General features: G+C 45.6%; 1 protein-coding gene across 3 annotated transcripts in view; it reads right to left on the bottom strand.

Annotated features, from left to right (window-relative positions):
• The window catches only part of LLGL2 (LLGL scribble cell polarity complex component 2), a 32915-nt gene extending 14732 nt beyond the window's left edge, over nt 1-18183 (bottom strand). For 2 of the 3 annotated variants that reach the window (XM_050319183.1, XM_050319182.1), the window contains exons 1-9: nt 18087-18183; nt 17315-17454; nt 11040-11147; nt 4759-4856; nt 3684-3765; nt 2258-2373; nt 1454-1612; nt 540-702; nt 225-357 (exon numbers count right to left, since the gene is read on the bottom strand). In XM_050319183.1, the coding sequence (XP_050175140.1) occupies nt 225-357; nt 540-702; nt 1454-1612; nt 2258-2373; nt 3684-3765; nt 4759-4856; nt 11040-11114 (826 nt within the window). In that variant the 5' untranslated portion in view covers nt 11115-11147; nt 17315-17454; nt 18087-18183. Of the gene's footprint in view, nt 1-224; nt 358-539; nt 703-1453; nt 1613-2257; nt 2374-3683; nt 3766-4758; nt 4857-11039; nt 11148-17314; nt 17455-18086 lie in introns of those variants that run through there. The other variant, XM_050319184.1, reaches the window with a different exon arrangement.
• Between the last annotated feature and the right edge of the window lie 75 nt (nt 18184-18258).

Below are 18258 nucleotides of genomic sequence, written 5' to 3'. Positions count from 1 at the left end.
ACTTGCTCTCCCCGTTCTGGACAGACCTCAACAATGTAAACAAGTATCAAATCCAACAATAAAGCAGGTCTGAAATCCCTTAGTCCAGGCTCATGACCCATGCAAAAGGCAGCTCTGCATTTTGCCATTAAACACCAGGGAAAATGTCACTTGAATATCCCACACGAGCTCAAAATTACTTTGAATTTAGACAAGTATGCAACAATTAAACCTCACTTACTGACCATAAGGCACAGTGTTTTCCAGAGGCTCTGGCTGCCTGTTGTCACTGGATACTGGCCACTGGGTGTAACTTCCATCGTAGTGACAACTAATGAATTTGCTGCCATCCCTCTGCCAGTAGAGGTTTTCCAGTTGCTGAAAAGAAAGGCATACAATGACTGCTCTTCAGAGAGCTGATACCTCCTCAAAACTAACTCTTACTAAAAAAAAAACCAGTAGCTTTGTCAGGCTCTCCCTGCACCTACTTGTCTTCAGAGTGCCCTGAGAGGTGAGAGCCCTTCCTCCCCTGCTGAACTGACCCTGGATTGAATTAATACCTGGCTGCCCAGGAAATGGTGTGTCACTTTGCTATTCTGCAGGTCCCAGAGGACAATCAAACCCCTGCTATATCCAATCAGGATCTGGTCAGGGTTCTTAGGATGTTCCCGAAGGGCTTCTACCAATTCACACGATCTCCTGTTACAGTTATCTTCTGGCACCCTGCAGAAGAGAAAACCAAGGAAAGTTGATTCCAGGTACAGCCTAAAATGACCGTAATAAAAGGTGTAATAGTGAGAAATTAAGCAACAAAAAGTTCAAACAGGTAAATGCAGTCTTTCCATAAGTCCTTCAAGCAGCAGAAAAATCACACCAGGCCTGCCACATGGACATGCATCCAGTCCCATTTTCTTCAGGGAAAGGCAAAGGTTTAGAATGAATTCCAGGTCTGGATCCCAAGAGTGTAAAGACATTCTGAATCACCCAACCTATTGTCTTACAGAATAAAGGTAAGACGGAAATGTTGGTAGGAAACAAAGACACGAAGGAGGACAGTTTTCAGCAACACTTGAATCTCCAGAGTGATAAAAATCCCCATTTGGACAAAACAGCATCAGAAGTTCTGCCAGTGGTTGAGAAAATAAATGGGTAATTACAGCTAAATATCAACTTTTTTTTTTTTTTTTTGTAAAAGTAAACACAAGGGCACAAAGTTTGCAGATTTACCCCAAGTGTCTCCTGTATCACTCTGCCCACATGCTGGACCTCCACAGTGACAGTACCAGGTCGAGCAGGACAGAAGCTGTTACTTAACACAGCAGGACCCAAAGTTACTCCCACAGGAGTCACGCGGACGGTGGACAATGCTTAACACAACAGCGAGGCCCCAGCGCGTAATCCCGGGTGACACTTCAACAAAGGATGTGCCTGCTAACGGGATTCCACCTCTGCACAGCCCTGTCTGCTCGCTCACCGCTGCAGCACAGCCTCGGAGCTGATGGTCCTGTCCTCCAGCACCCGCAGCGACGGAAGCTCCACCACAAAGATGCTGCCGCTCTCCGTGCCGAGGTACAGGACTTCCCGGGAGGAATGGGGAAGGACAGCTGTGATCTGCGTGGCACTTGGTGGAGACCTGGGGGTGCAGATGTCACTGGATTTAGGAGAACTAACAACAACACTACATAGAATCATGGAATCGTGTTGAGTGGGAAGGGACCCATCAGGATCAAGTCCAGCTCCCGGCCCTGCGCAGGACACCCCAAAAATCACACATTTAAAGGTGTCTTTTTTTTAACAGGCAGAGATTTTGAGCCAGGCATGGTTCTTTTGAAGGAAGGAAACAAGCTTGAAGACAAAAGACTTTTGACAAGCACATGGGCAAAGAACCAGACACCTTTTCACGGAACCCTCTCTTAAGTGTTCCTAAAGGAGCTGAAAGTAGCTAAAACTGGCAAAATCAAGTAAAAATAAAGCCATAACAGTATTTTAAACTCTGTCTTAAGGGGTGCTTAGATTTACCTGACCTTAAGATTAACAGCTCCTGTACTCACACAAGTGGATACACAGTATTTTAAAAGATATCACCCTTTACACACTGGTTCAACACTCTTAAAAGCTGGTCTCCTAGGCCCTAGCCAACTCCTGTTTGGTTTCCATGGATGCTATTCCAATGGATTCAGAGGATGTGAAGAACAGCACAAGCTCTAGCTTAAAAAAATAGCAGCATTTTCTTACTTGCTTATCCCCAAACCGGCTCAAAACCCCTCTCGTGGCTTACCCTGGTGGCCCCTTCAGGGTGAAGCGATGCTCCTCCCGCAGCTCGGAGGCTCCTCCGTGCTGCTTCAGGCTCCAGAGATGCAGACTGTTGTCATCCAGCAACGTCACCAGCTGGCACTACAAAACCACACAACGTGCTTTTTTTCCCCCCAGAAATCACAACATTAAATATAACACAGTAAATTTAGCAGTCAGGTTGCTGCTGTTCGTAATTCTCTGCTAAAACAGGACTGGGGAGCCGGCTCAGCTCTTTACAGCAGTGGATAAACACTGCAGCAGTGGGATTTGGGGGTGGAGGGAGACAAGAAGTAGCCTAGAGGCTAAAAACCCAGTTATACAGGGCAGAGGCACGGGTTATCACTGAGGGGGATGGCAAGGCTTTAGGCTCCTGGAGAAGATCAGCCAGGGCTGCAAAGCCCAGCAGTGCAGCTGGAGGCTGTATCTCACCTCCTCCTCGCTCAGCACAGGTTTGCTGAACACACCCCAGCTTTGGGTGGGGCTGACACAGTCTGCTACACCACACTCCTCACATTCTTCGTGTCCAACCTCATTCTGGAGGGTTGTGTCAGAACCCTTTTATGAGCCCAGCCCTGCTGGCTGGATGTTCAAATTGGAGCATTTTACCTGCTGCAGCCACACCTGGTGCAACACTCCCCATGGGAGTTTCAGTTTATACCATTAGTTAAGCAAACAGACACCCAAAACCACCTCAAGAACTAAATCCCTCTCATAAAAGAGGCCACTCGTGCTATAGTGGGGGCATCAGGCCACAAAGTCTGTGGCCAAGACACCAGTCTGACAGTCAAGGGAAAGGAAAGTGGTCAGACAGTCACCAGACAATCGGAAAATTCTGCTTTCCTATTTTTAGTTTGTGGCAATAACTGTTCAGAAATCCCCAGGAGCAAGATTCAATACCCCCAAACACAAAGGCAACAAACTTAACAGCAGGCAAGGTTAGCAGTGCTGTTTTGAACTCCTGAAAATAATTAAATCAGCTCAGCAGCAGCTCCTGTTCTGTCTGTCCTGCAGAGGAAAGATCACCCAGCCCTACTAAAAAAACAGAAGCTGCAAAAAAGGAGAAAAAAAAAGGAAAATAAAAAAAAAAGGAAAAGGAAGTTCTTGCTTCTGCAGCAGATTGCTTGAACTATCCTGGCCTTATTACCATTCCCAGGATGTTGCTGGATATAAATGAGTAACAGTTATGAACAAGAAAGCTTCTCTTTAGTTTAAGGCTTCTCTTTTAGTTTTACCAAGCATCTCCACAGCAACAAGCGCTGCTGAGAGCACAAAATACACTGGGATAAACCTTTCCCAAACAAGCAGCATTTGAATATACTTGGTAACAGGAGCCCAGTTTCCTGGAATAAAATCAACACCTGTTTAAGAGAGATCTACATAAGTCACAGAGGTACTGAAAATACACTTACCTGATCAGGTATAAAGTGAATCTGCATTACAGTGTTGTTCTCTTCATGTAAACCCATGAACTCCACCCCAGGAGCACCATATCTGATGAGTTTGTTGAGGATCTACAGTATTTAAGGTGACCCACAGCTACAATTAATTGATAAGAAGCTTGCTAGCAAGCAAGAGGAAAAAGAGATTAGTTTGAAACCATGTTTTACTGTTGGTGATCTGGACTGAAAGGAATCAATGCAAATCTGCTTTGATTTTACACGCTCGTGGCAGGTTCTGGAGGACACGGAAGTTTACTTCTTTCTTCCAGCAGATGCAGAAGAGGTGCCTGGACCCTGTTTTTTCTCAGGGATATTTGGTGGTTTCCCAGACACTCCAATCCTGCTTAACTAATTTGTAACCAAGAGACAGATGGTTACTGCCTGCATGTGCAGTCCAGCCCCTGAGCACAAACAACACCAGGAATGAATGATTAAGCTGGCAGAGACAGCACCAACTTTTCCTTTCTGGGCTGGGTGACATGCCTGTTTTACAACTTGCCTAGCTGGTACTGTGCCATGGGAAACACCTCAGTGCCTCACATACACAAAAATCAGGCTGGACATCATTGGCTAAAATAATAAAAAAAAAAAAAAAATACCAACTTCAATGTTTAGATCTTTAATTCCTGGATGGTAAAAAAACTCAGGAAGCTGAAAGCATTTCTGAGTTTAGTTTTAACCTTTGAAATAGAATTGCTTCAGGAAAAAAAAAGGAACCCTGCCCCAAATATTTAAACAACCCTGGAATTTACAACATGAAGGATTGCTAAACTTAGGCCAGATCTAGTCTGACCTTCTGCATAGCAAGAGCAGAGTCTTGTTTAATATCTGCATCAGCTCAGCTTCTGTTTGAGCTGTAGCTCAGCTCTCAGAAGGATAATCCCACCCTGATCAGACCAAAATCACATCGGATCCTGGCAAACCCTTCCAACGTTCCAGTAACCCTTGCCTGCAAATTTATACTTAGTTCATCTTTTCAAACGTCTTCAAAGTTGCACATTCTGACTGGGTCTGAGAAATGCAGCCCAAGTTGTTCAAAAGATACAGTTTGATGGCTCCTGAGCGTGTCCCAATGGCCATAAGGCGGAGAAATGGGCTGTAGCCCAGAGCGCTGGGTTGATGGGGAAATCCATGTTCCACAGTCTGGCAGAGAGAAAGAAAAATCATCATCAACAGCGTGTTTCATGGGCACTGGGGTGCAGAGAGAAAAACCAGCTGGTAAATATGGCATGGCAGTCTGAAACACAGCACGTGAAGTCAGCTTTTTCTCTTGGAAAGTGTTCACACAGAGGTTAGATTTGCTGAACAACAGCCTAAGGATGAACGTATTCCAAAGTAGCCCTGGCTCCACAGCCAGGATGTGCAGAAGTGTAACAGAAAAGAAAGAGAAATATCCTGAAAACAGTAGCCCAAGCAGCTCCTGATGATAAGATTATAAATAACTCTGCATAAGCACAGCTTAGGCAGTCAATACAACACACTCCATCACTCCACATCAACTTCACTTCTGTAAACCAACTGCTCAGCACAATTTCAAAGTCTGACACGAATGCTGTGTACTGTAAGACCAGCTTTATCTGCCACATTCCACACAGGTCAGCCTTCCTGACCTCTCCTGGTGACTGACATCAAGAAATGCTGCAAAGCAATGAAGAGCTCTGAGTGACCACCAGTGCTCACCAAGGAAATTAAACAGATTTCCTATGGGCAGTCAGGAAAACTGATGTAAACCCATATCCATTTTCCAGAGGGAACACAAGGAATGCTGGAATTTCATTAAAACAGGAGCCTGCTAGGCCACCTCAGACTAATTCAAAGCCATTTGGGACTAAAAAGATGTCACTATCATAGGGAGTAGTATATGTTGCTTGGCCTTAGTGGCTTTTCTGAAGTACAATTCACCAAGAGGAGGATTTGGAGCATGCTAAACACCCCAAACTGAGCATGGCTGGTGGATTTACAGGCCTGGGAATAACAATCTGCCATAGTTATAGGATGCAACTGAACTGCTTGGAAAACAGCCCAGTCAGGTATTTAGAAGTGCTGATGTACAGCCATCATCATGGTTTGGGCAAAACAAGTGCGTGTGAGTTCACCAACACACAGCCATGTAAAAGAGGGGCTGGAGCGCCCAAAGATCAATAGGGCTACTTCCTGGAAAACACTTATCCTTACAGGCCCAGCTTCTGGAAAATACCTTCTCTTAAGGCAAGCTGGTCAGCTGCAGCATAGGAATTCATTTTCTTTTAATCATGAGGGTAATAACAAGCAGAAAACCCTCCATCTACAGAAGCAAGCACTTGCACCTCACTCCCATCCTCATTTCCATCTTGCCTTTGAAGCGAAGCTACCACATCACTTAGTTTTATGCTTTATTCAGCCTAAAAGTAACACCTGGACTTTATTTCCTGCAAAGTGATTTCCCAACTTAATCCCCTGCACGAGAATCAAATGAAGCTGGTTTCATTTCTGTGGTCAGGCCATTAGCCTGAGGTGCTCCCAGCTGCTGCAAAGTACTTTAATGCCCTTTTACTGTTCCTGCTCAAAGACACAGGCAGAGGAGGATACAGCTGACTCCATATCTGCCAGTTTGCTCCAGTTTTAGCCATTTGATCACAATTCACAGGCTGTAAGAAAAGACCTCCTTCCTCTAAACATCGGTCACCCCAGTCTGAAATCCTCTTAGGGGAAGATGAGCCACTTTAGAAGATATAAAATTGGAAATCCTGGAGCATTTCCCAATTTTCTGCTTGTCAACTCATTAAACTAAAGAGTAGTTACTAATTTTTTACCTTTTATAGGTAGATTAATACTACCAGCTCCAAGTCCACTGAATTTACTTCCTTTTATGATAACTTAGTAATATTCAGCCTTACCTACTCATATTCTAAGAAGGTAATTTAAGTGTTAGGTTGGTATGATTAGAAATGAATTTTGAGAAGGTAATCTTTTTAATGTCACCCTTGAAGTTGTTGCTAACCAAACTCTGCATAGCTACACATATAAACCTTCCTAGAGGAGACTCTATGAAATTAGGAATTTATCTCTGGACTCAGAATTGAAACAGGGGAGTTTCCTAACCCAGCACAGGCAAAGAGGAATTTCTCTGTACCACAACAGCTACTGAGACAACACAGAAAAGCTTCCTAATTATCAACGTTGTGGGAGTATGAAGTGATGGTGTACAATTCTGGGAAGAAGATTCAAGGTATCTCATTATCTTAACAAGAAATCAGGCATTTAAATGAATCAGGTGTAGCCCAGGCAATAAACACCATTCCACTCTCACCCAAAACAAAGTGAGGAACTTGTTAGGGAGACACCAGTGTAACTCCGCTGTTTTAGTTTCAACTTGTTCACAGCCACTGCACTGTCATGATAGCAGCACAACCAGGTGTAATTTTCAATGACACATCAATTAGAAACTGTGATTATTCTGAGATTTTAATCCAGCCCAGAAGATAAAGCTTTAGCCTCAGAAAACCATGACTTATACAATACTGTACTGCCTGTTAGGGAGCTGTCAACACTAGCTTTAATACTGGCCTAATTATATCTTGGGTTTGATGTGTTAATTTGTAAATACATTAGACAAGTCAATAAAGCTTTAATTTTCAACTCTGAGACCTATGAACTGCATAACCAAGTGTGCATCATTCAGTAATAACAACAGGAAGGTAATTTTTTCTGCAGGTTTTCATTCAACAAAAAATTTGAAGAACCCCCCATTCCACAGGCAAATTTGCAAAAGAGAAGTATCAGCAACATCCACAAAGTGCTGCACAACTTCTCATGCACTACAGCAAATGCACCAGTGGTTTCTGATAGCTTTGAATCCTCAACTGAGATGCCCATAAGAGGTAACAAAGATAAATGAATGACATCAGAGGGAGTTGTTTCCACAGCTGGGCAATGAAGGCCTCAGGGTGGTTTTGGGGCTGTATTTGACACCACCAGGGCCAGGCATTCACATTCACTGTCCTGATTACCCAGATCTTTTCCCTGTGCTTATTTACACCCGGTTGTTAAATCACACCAAGCCAGCCTTCCGTGGCCTCCCTTCCTCCCCTCTCTGGGGCAGCTTTCATCAGCCAATCCTTTCACCTGCTCAGCAGGTAAACCCAGCAGGGCGGAGCGAGGGGGGCAGAAGGCAGCCCAGGTTACAATGGAGCCTTTCAGCAGAGCTGAAAGAAGAAACCGGAGTGCCCACAATGTGCCCTCCTTCTCAAAAGGGCCTTTGTTTCTCTGGGGAAAGGTGGGAGCTTTCGTTTTCATTTTCCTCAGATTTGTCAGGCTCGGTACAAGAAAGGCTGATGTCAGCAGCACTGACTAACAGAGATGCTTCGTGTCAGTCACACTGACTGCAGGAGAAACGTGGCCAAACTGAACAGTTGTTCCCAGCCCACACTAAAGCTGTGCCGATGAAATTCAGCTCTGTCCTCCTCCTCTCGTTGCTCTCTGCGTCTCCTCTCAGGTTGTTTCACGACAAAGCAGAGCCAAACCCAACCACAGGCCATGCAAACCCTGCCCCTTTGTTAATCCGCCTTTTGAAGGAACAATGCAGGCTGGATGTGCAAACCCCGCTTTGCACAGACACCAGTTCAGATTTCAGGCAAGCCATCCATCACACCCATCAGCTAGGAAGGCTGAAAACAGGGGGGAAAAAACACGAAGCCATAAATTAAATGCAATGCTCCCAGTTTGGTAACATTCAGCTGTAAGACAGGCTGGTTCACCTGTGTGTTACCCATCATCTAGTCTGACAATGCCAGCCTGAACATGTTCATTCTGCAGGGCTTGGACTGAGCCAAAGGCATCCAAATACTACTTCCAAAAGCAGGATAAACTTCAAGAAGCAGACTGCCAAGTCCACATACCTTATCCTTCGTTCTATCCACCGAGCTAAAAACAGATTCTCACAACAGGTACACACAAGCATGGGAAGTTCTTACTCATACAGAGAAACAGATATGCAAAGCCAATTGACTAAGAGAGTTTAGGAAGGTGTTTTTTGAAACAAACACAAGTTTGAAGAGCTAGTCCAGTGGTCAATCAATCCTTTAAAACCATCTGGACCACTTCTTATCCAGAAGAGAAATGCAAGAGACAAACATTGGAAAGATCACAGCCTGTTAACACCTGACAGAATAAACAAACAAACAAACAAAAAATCCACCAACACCAATCAAGTAGACTTTTTAAATTGAAGTCCAGCGTGGTCAAATACATTCCACAATATTAACACTAAACCTGTGTGGCAAAATGCATTTATATTCAGCTTCTGGGTAAAATGAGGGCAGGAATCCCCAGCACTTTCAAGGTACAGACCTTCCATTTAGTCATGACCCGCATCACACACTTGAGGAGGTGCAAATCCACCGTGCAGTTTCTCTGATCAGCAACTTTACAGTCCCACAAAATATTTCCCAAGCAGGTTCTTAACCAGAAGTCTTTCAAAGACCTCAAATAACAAGTGTTTAAAAACCTGCTTACCAGCCCTAATGTGCTTGCTTTAATAGCACATTAGACAAGGACAGCCTTGGCACACAAAGCACTATGATTCTTGGCTTCTTGGAGCCACAACCTTCAACAGCTCAGAATTAAGGTCTGACTTTCCCAGACCTTCTCAGTCTACCTAGCTGTGAGTGGATGTTTATTGGATCAAAGGGTAGAGGCTTTCAAATGACCCATTATCTCTGGAAATACTGGAATGGGAGACACAAGACTTGGGAAAAAAAATCCCTGATTTGTATGCAAGAAAAAAGTGTAGTGTAAAAGGTTCTGGTATAATGTTTATTCCCTTCTGATTCTTATTAGAAAAGAACAAGTTACTGTGGCTTAAAGGTGCAAATGCATTTTACAAGGCCTTTAATTACCAAGCTGTTAATCAAAGCAAACCACTAGGAAGTGTCCAAAGCAGTTGTCTCCCCAGAAACAAGATGCAATAATTACCTTCAGGACTGAATCAAATGGAGTCACAAATCCTGATGTCAGCTTCTAATATATTTGGAAGTTTCCCCTCTGCTGAAAAAGCTAGTTCTTTCAACCCTGTTTTGCATCATCCAAATTAGTCTGTCTCTGGCAGGTGAAGTTTAGCCAAATATTCTCATAAGAAAAAGGCATATTCAAGGAAGGGACATCCCTGAAGTGGTAAAGGTTTTTCCAAGGTATATATAATTTTACATGCTTATGAGCAATTCTGAGCCATCCCTGGGATGTCTTTTCTGAGGCTGGCATTGCATTAGCTACACAAACAGCTCAGTCCTGGGCTGCACTTACTGATTTTTCTACTGCATCTGCACCAGCATTTCCTTATGGAAGCAGGCAGAAAACAGACCTGAAGCACTCTTGAGTTCCTCAGGGAGGGAGGTATGCCTGGAATTGGTGTTGGTTAGTACCAATTACATTAAATCATTTATCTCAAATATCCACAGTTCCACTTTAAGTATCTATCTACACTACAATCCTAATGAATCAGGGACGCTATTTCCTAGGCTGATTTCATTTATCCATTATACTTTTCAGCAAAATTCCATTTAAAGCTTGAAAATACAAAACCTACAAACATATTTCTGCTCCCCAGTGAAGGTGTAAGTAGCCATTAGCCCAGCAATGATTTAATACCAGGCATTTACAGAGATGAAAGCACTATGTTCCTGGCCAGGACTCAAAAGAAAAATGCCCAGAGTGTTGGATAGATAGCACAGCCATTGCCATTGCTTCTTCACAGAGGGAAGGAAAAAACCTAGATACAGATTCACACTAAGATAATAGAAATTCATTATTAATGGCCACTATGCAGGCCGGGTGCTACCACAGCCTTTAAAATTCACATTTAAAAACCGAGGCATACTTGTGAACAGAAAGTATAATCAAGGACAAAGAACTCCAGCTTCAGCTGCATCAAAAGCCGTGGCTTATGTGTATCTTTAGAAAAATATTTACTTTCCTAGCAGTACCACAAAGACCACCTTTAACAGAAACAGTCACAGCACATAGCAGGGCAAACTACAGACCACACAGCATAGAAAAGCTGCTGTGAAGATCTCTTCTTTCAGCAAGTGCCACTTAACAGCGTGACAATGTCCTTTCTCTTAAAAAAGGAAAGCCAGAATGGAGAACAGGCTCGTGAGCTTAAACAAAACAACTCAGGCACGAAAAAAAAAAAAAAAAGGACAGAATCAGAAAAGAGAACAAACCACCTCTCCTAAATTTAACTTTTCCACCCACACTCAAGCAGTTTATCCTTGCATTTACAGGGCACAGAGGCTCAGGGTAGATTTGCCTCGCACACACATGCCTGGAAGTCTGAGGAAAGCACCGTACCTTGTTAAACTGGAAAAGGTCGCGTTTCAGCCTCTCTCGCACTGGATCGTGTCCGGCTCTTAAGAACCTTCTCATCTTCCTTGCTGGGGTATCTTGGCAACAAAAGTCCTAAAGAGAAAGAAAAGCGAAGCCATATAAACAAAAAGCCAGCCTGAGCAGAGGGGGCAGGCAGAAGTAGGTTATTTATTTTGGTTTAGCAGGTAACAAATCAGCCAGAGCAGACCGAGACAACATCGCTATCGAGTGACTAAAACCTGACACCCCCCCAGCGCAGCACCTCTGCTGCAGGACTCCACAGTGCCATTTTCACACTGATAAGGAAAGCCAGTACAGATAAAACTGGAGGATTTTAGAAGAGTTTTTACACTTGGCCGTTTTGCGGTCGCTTCGGTTGAGCTTCCCCAAAGAAAAGGCAGAACTGCAGTATTTGCATAAATATTCAGACAAACCCAACCTAAAGGCCAACTCCGAGGTTCAGGCATTATTGACTAGCATCACTTTTCACCCCAGGTAACCTTCCAGCTATTGAGCTAAAAAGAGAAAGAATCACATTTTCAGCTTTGCTCCATGGGTACGGCAGAAAGGGCGCTGCGCTTCCTGCAGGGGAGCTGCATTAATTATTAACTTGCTTTTGTAAAATATCAAGGCTAACTCCCTGCTCAAGGTGGGGGTAGGGGAAGGAAATCGTGCACCTGAGGTTCACTGTGCAGCCAGAAACACAAACAATTCTGTGTGTCCCACTGCCTTGTCTCTCACAGTGACAGGATGATCCAAGCAGGATAAATCAGACCTGACTTACAACCCAGTAATCACACGGAGGGTACCAGGCTACAGCCTCCCCTTCCACACAGCTCAAGAGGCTGTCACATCTCCCCTCTGCAGAGGTGCTAAGTGATAAGTAAAACGCTGCCAACTCAAGAGCAAGGGTTTGAATCACATCCTGACAACTTACCCTGCTGTTAAGTGCTCTTGCCCTGGCCAACTCTCACTAACTCCAGTTTCCAGTGTACAGACACTCCAGTCAGGGGGTTATTTTAATCTGTTGGACAGGAAATTACAGCAATTTGCCAGCTACTCTGTATACAACACACAAGTGCAGTGGGGGCCAGAACTTCTGAGGTGCAGTGAACAATCAGAAGGGATATTCTGCAGAACCCCTTTGTCAGAAGAGGTACATGCAAACCTGCAGCAAGGTGGGGAGAGGGCACGAAAAAGAGAGGGACCAAGAGCACCAAAGGGACTGGAGGGGGACTGAGGGAAGGAGCTTTCACATCTGTACAGATGGGAGTAGCACAGCTGGAAACAAGGTGGCTGTTTCTGTGCTCCTGCCAGTAATGATGACCTTTGGTTAATGATTTAAAGCAGCCATTCCTGAGGAGCTGGAATTGTTTTTCAAATGGTCTCTAGCAAGGCCTTACACCAGCTGTGAAGGTCCAAAAGAAGGAAACGGTGTGATAAACAGGATGCTCTACAGGCATATTTTGAGAACTCCTTTTAGAAACTCCCTGAGCTTGAACTTGTACCCCTTTGTTGCATTACTGCCCTTTTACTTTCCTGCTTACACTCCAAAATCTCCAGCCACCTGTGCAGCACTGCCTGGAGCTCACCATGACTGCAATGCAGCCCTGGTTCAGAGGACCAGAAAAATCACATGAGGACCAATCACCTGAGTCACTTCCCCAGAATCACCAGCATCCAGGTGACTAGAATATCACCTAGGTGACATTCTAGTCACCTAGAGCCACTAGCAGCAGCAATTACCATGCAGAAAAGCAGCTCTGAGCAGGGCAGCTACAGGTATCCATGTCTGTGAGCCACCAGCACATGCAGAGGTGATGAACATGCACAGAAACAAATATAGCAGAGGACCCAAAAAAAGAGAGAAAGAATAAAAGTGTAGTTTACTTAGAAAATAAATCCTTCTACAATGATTTAGTACCTCAACTGAAACTTCAAAAATTCTAACAGGTCACAAGTCTTCCTTCACCAGACATTCCTGAGAGAGGGACATATTTACACAAAGCTACATTCACTCTAAGTTAGCAAAAGTTACCGAGCAGTGACAAGGTGCTGTGCTATGCAAGGAGAACACATCACACCCATGTATAACACACAACTTGCCCTCAGCCAGACAAGGAAAGGAAAGTGCCAAGGAGACGCACCCTTTCCCACTGTCAATCAATATCCTGGACCTGTTAAACTAGGCAAACTCACAGAGAAACTCTGCTAATTACCCTCCCCACTTTAGAAGAAGAGACCTCAGCTGTGCCAGCAGAGACAAGTTCAGTGTTAGGGGCAAAGAAAGAAGAGTGGGCTTGATTTGACAGAGACACAACTTTATATTTAACACCTTGCTAGAATGTTTTATCCTGAAGCATTAATTGCATCCAGAAGCGTGCTCTTTGAGCCTGCTTATGCAACAACTCCAACATTCACACTCCAGCCCACAACAACTTGCTCAACAGGCTAAGGAGCCACAGCAGCTCCGCATCAAGCAGTAACTCACTTGAAGAACCATCATCCTGCAAGGCTGATGTCCACTACGATCAGAGGAGGCACGAAAAAAGTCGTTTCTTATTGACTGGTATCAGGGTTTCATGCCTGACCAAAGAACTGAGTCTCTGAGCATGGGAGGAGATGAGAGCAAAAGCAGCTTTGAGCAAAGAAGGAACAGCACCCACAAGTTTACAAGGCTCTTGTCAATGCGAAGAATTTTGGCTTTAGTACAATAAGCCAGTATCTTTTCCAGTGCTAGAAAAAAAGAAATATTCCACAATCCGTGTAATCTTATCTTCCAGATGCACATTTACATATTAGCAGACCAGCTTCTCTCCCACACACCTTTGGTGTCTTACATAAAACTCCAACCCCATGTGCTCTGCAGTTGTCTGCCAGTCAGCATTTACAACCATATGGTAACAGTTGTGGCTACCAGTAGCCAGAGAGGAATTCTCCAGTAGCCTCTGAAGCCATGCCAGGTCTGCATGTATCTAATGTTCTTATTTTCCAGGGAAACAATTCTTTAGGCTTTCAAAGATGAGTCTTTTACCAGAAACTATGTGCAACATTCCCTTCTTCTAAGATGCATTGAGGACAGCTGTTTAGAGGCAACAGTAGCCCAAGGCTGAGTCAACCCCAGTTTTGCTCATCTTCGGTCCATGGACACCTGACAGCAGAGCTCAGAGTGTCCTGTACATCGAGCTCCTGCTGCAGTTAAGTACAATGAGGTACAATTTTTCACCTCATTTGATTAAACCCAGACACAAAACAAAATCTCTTCGCTATTCGTAGAGAAAGGCAATGAAAGCACGAGTTTCAAGATGATCCTGTTTCCAATCACAGACTAAGGGGCAGTTAACATCAAAACCAGATTTCATTCTGTCTTCCTTGCTCAGCTCTGTTCATTGTTCAGATGTGTGAGACGTGGCGTGTGTGCTTTACCATAAACCCTGACAGACCCTATATTCAATATTCTATATTCTACAGAAAGCCAAATGCTTCTTCCTAAGAGAAGCATTAATTGTTCCTCACTGCTGAGCATTACCAATCCCTTCAGAGCTCCATGTTTTGCTTTGGTTCCACTGCTTTTTGCACACAGCAATGTATCTTGATGCCCATGCACAGCTTGCTGAGACACTCTGGATTTTCTCCATCAGCTTGGCACAGGTTGGAGGGGAATTACCCTCTTTAGAAATTTGTTGCAATTTTTGTTTATGTCCTCCCATGAGAGTGGAGTTTCCAGCCAAAAGTAAAAGAGAACCAATGCTGGAAGTCCCAATCACACAAGTTAATCCAGTCTTACAAGAAAAGAAAGCCCAGGTCAGAAGTTTTTACTGTGTAGACACTGTTAAGTGTGGATATGGTCTCAAGTTAACCCCACAACAAAAGCATAGCCATAATGAGTTTATATTGCTCACGTAGATGAGTTGCAAGGTACCCTCTGTGTCCTTCCTTGGCAACCTCTACTCAACTTGAACAGGTTTTCGATGGGATATGGTCCAAGAGCTTTCTTTTAAAAATGCCATCAAGTATCTCAAGAACTCTTAAATCCAGCCTTGCTTTAGGCCTCCTTTTCATTCCTTCCTCAGCACTGCTTCCTGCTTACAGGTCCTTAAAGAGAGAACTTCTATCTATGCATCTGATAACACTTTTATCAACCCTGCTAAAAGAAAAGAGGGCTTATCAAGCAGCTTTGTTTGAACTGCAGGCAGTTAGTGCTCCTGGAACAAACCGTCACCACCATGGCCTTGTCTGAACCAGGTTTTTTCCTGCACCCAGAAGTCTGCCTTGTTCCTGTTACCAACACAGTCAGCAACAACAGAACAGAGGTTGGATTGACTGCACAGCATAAAGCTATTCCTTAGCACCAATGATCTCACACCAACAAAAATCATCAAAGCATCATTTAAATACCAAGCTTCTCACACTTATCGATTACAGGCGCCACTGGACATGACTCAATGTGAAATTACAAGTTCAAGAACAAATTTAGCTTGACATCAATGAAAGAAGACCTAGCTGTTCCTTAACTGTTCATCTCTACCACTGTGCCTGGCTGTGACACACTGTCAAGACAGATACTCATGGAGAAGGCACAAGCCAAGCAGAACAGCTAAAGCAAGGGAAGACTGGAAGTGTAAGATACCACCTCCTTTTTCCTAGGATAAGGAAGATGCTCTAACATTAATCTCAGTTTAATGAGACCATGCAGAGATCTCCCTCACACAACACAACTGCACCACTGCAACTCAGTTTCATAAACAGGAGAGCGTTCAGGTGCACCTTGCACACAACAGTCAGAGAGGTAAACCAAAAACGACTTCTTCTGGTGAACCTGGAGAGGCAGTGAACAGTGAGCAGACTGCTGCAGCATAACATGCAGGTAGGCACCCTCTCAAAGCACAGAAAATATTAAATAAAAGATCAGAGATCAATTCTCCAAGAACTCTTGGGAAATAACTGGGAACCAATCACACAACTCGGGCAAGTTCACGTACTCCCCAGCTCTGTGCCTGGAGTTACCAGGAACCGCCCACCTGCAACGAATTTACGAGTTGTGCAAACCTTGTGTGTCATTATGACTCCTATTGTGCTCTCCTTGTCATGGGAGCATGACAACACCAAGTTTCAAAACACTACAGCAGAACAAAGTCTTTGCAGTGAACAACGTTACTGCAAATGATGCAAAACTCTTTGTGGGCTCTGCTGAGAAGCGTGAATCAAAGGCAAGAGTGGCTTGTAACTTTGGAACAGCATTTTACACACAGTGGGTCAATGGAGTAAACCACAAAAGCATCTGCTTCTTAAAGCAACACAAAGAGAGCCAGCTAAAAGAAACTTTTATACGAGAATCGGAGTTTCCATACCAGTTTCTGCACAAAAGCCAAACTTTCAGCTACCACCAGCCCCTCCTTTGGTATTGTAATGTACAGAAAGATTAGGGTACTAGCAGCATCACACACTTTTACTGCCATGTTCTAACTGCAACACATATGTTTAAAACCTCTCTTACTCTTTGTCATTTCTCAAGCTTCTATGTCAGCCAAGAAAAGACACACCTCTTCCATAAGCAATTCCCAGCAATAATTGTGTTACCATACCAGAAAGTCACTAGAAGATAGAAGGCTCTCAACTGGTTTAACTCCTCCAATACTTTTCTTTAGTCAGCTGTTACAGCAGATGCAATTTCTTCAAAACCAAATAAAAGACGTTTCCTCAGCACCATCCTATGAAGATGTTTGAGGACTCTTCTCCCTTCCCAATACCACGGACTCTGTGGAGCCCCTAGCGAGGCTACAAACAGCACTGAATGGGATTAGGGACTGCTCACTGCTGGCAGAGATCATCCTTGTCCCTTCCATGGGCCGGGCTGTCCTTACAAGGAACGTGCCAGGATGCACGGAGAACCCTTGGGACCTGCCACCGCTTTGCATTCCGCTTGCCAGAAGCACCAGCTTCCCGAATCAAAGCTAAAATCACCAGGCAGCCGCTTTGGGCACTCAGCTTCACCTGGGACTTGGTAAAGCCAGATATTCCAGTTGACTAAAGTGCTCTCAGATGACTACAAAGAGCAGCATTCCCCACCAAGTAAGACATTACAACGGGCAGCTTTTACTACTACAGTCTCAGCGGAGCTGTCCTCCTGTCTCGTCACTGTCCCCACATCCCTGTAAGGCTTTGTATCACTGACTGCAGAAACACAGAACCTGCTTCGCCTACTCTGCACCATCAACATCACTACACACAAACACACAAAGCTTTCTCCAAAGCCTCACCTCCAGCAGAGATGTCAGCAACAGCCTGTTCCAATGGCACAACGAAGGGCAACCCGAGGCAAACTTGTTTCACCTTTTCGGTTCACCTGCTTGCAGCCTCTTAACAGCAACACGGTCCGTCACCCATGAAACTCTGAAAACTTTGGGGAGGAAAAAGAACCAGTAACACAACGCATCTTAATACAGGCAGGGATTTGAAGGGGAAAATAAAAATAAATAAAGAGAAAACGCTAACGGAGAGTCCCAAGAGAGTCCCTGCGGTTCTTGTTCATCACATCTGCTCGGGAGCAGCTGGACACGGGCAGGGGCATCTCCCACGGCAGACGGGAAGGGAGCAGCTCCCACCGCCCCCCACGGCGGCCCCGGGCCGGCCCCGCTCCCCGAGGGCCGAGCAGGAAGTCCCGGCGCGGTCCCCGCCGCCACCTCCCCCGGGAAATCCCGGGATGCGGTACCCGCGGGGGGCTGCGCGCTCCGGCCGGGACAGACACAACCCAGTGAACCCCAGAACGGCGAACAAAAACCCAACACCGCTCCGCGCCAGCGCTGGAAGTTCCGCGGGGAACCCGCACCGGCGTCCCCGGTGCGCGGGGGCTGCAGGCACGGGCAGCCCCGGGCACGGGCGAAGTGGCCCCGGCCCCGGCGAGCACCTGCCGGCCGCACCGCACAGGGCGGGCGGGCACGGCCGGGGCCGCGCCGGTCGGACCCCCCCCTGCCAGGACCCCTTCCCCGGAGCCCACCCCGCGTCCCCGCGACCCCAGCGAGCGGTGCTCACCTGCGGGGGCTGGGGCCGGGCCGCCCCGGCCGCGCTCCGCTCCGCGCCCGCTCCCCCCGCGCTGCGCGGCGGCCTCCGCTCCGCGGGCACCTCCGGGAGGGGCGCGGCGGGGGCGGGGCTGGCGGCGGCTCCGCCCCTCGGGGGGCGGGACAGCGCTATGCAAACACTCGCT

The sequence above is a fragment of the Myiozetetes cayanensis genome, unplaced genomic scaffold (assembly GCF_022539395.1).
Source record: "Myiozetetes cayanensis isolate MyiCay16 unplaced genomic scaffold, myiCay2020 scf22, whole genome shotgun sequence".
NCBI classification, from domain to species: Eukaryota; Metazoa; Chordata; class Aves; order Passeriformes; family Tyrannidae; genus Myiozetetes; species Myiozetetes cayanensis.
The sequence above is the reverse complement of the archived record's forward strand: the minus strand, read 5'-3'. Positions and strand labels throughout refer to the sequence as shown.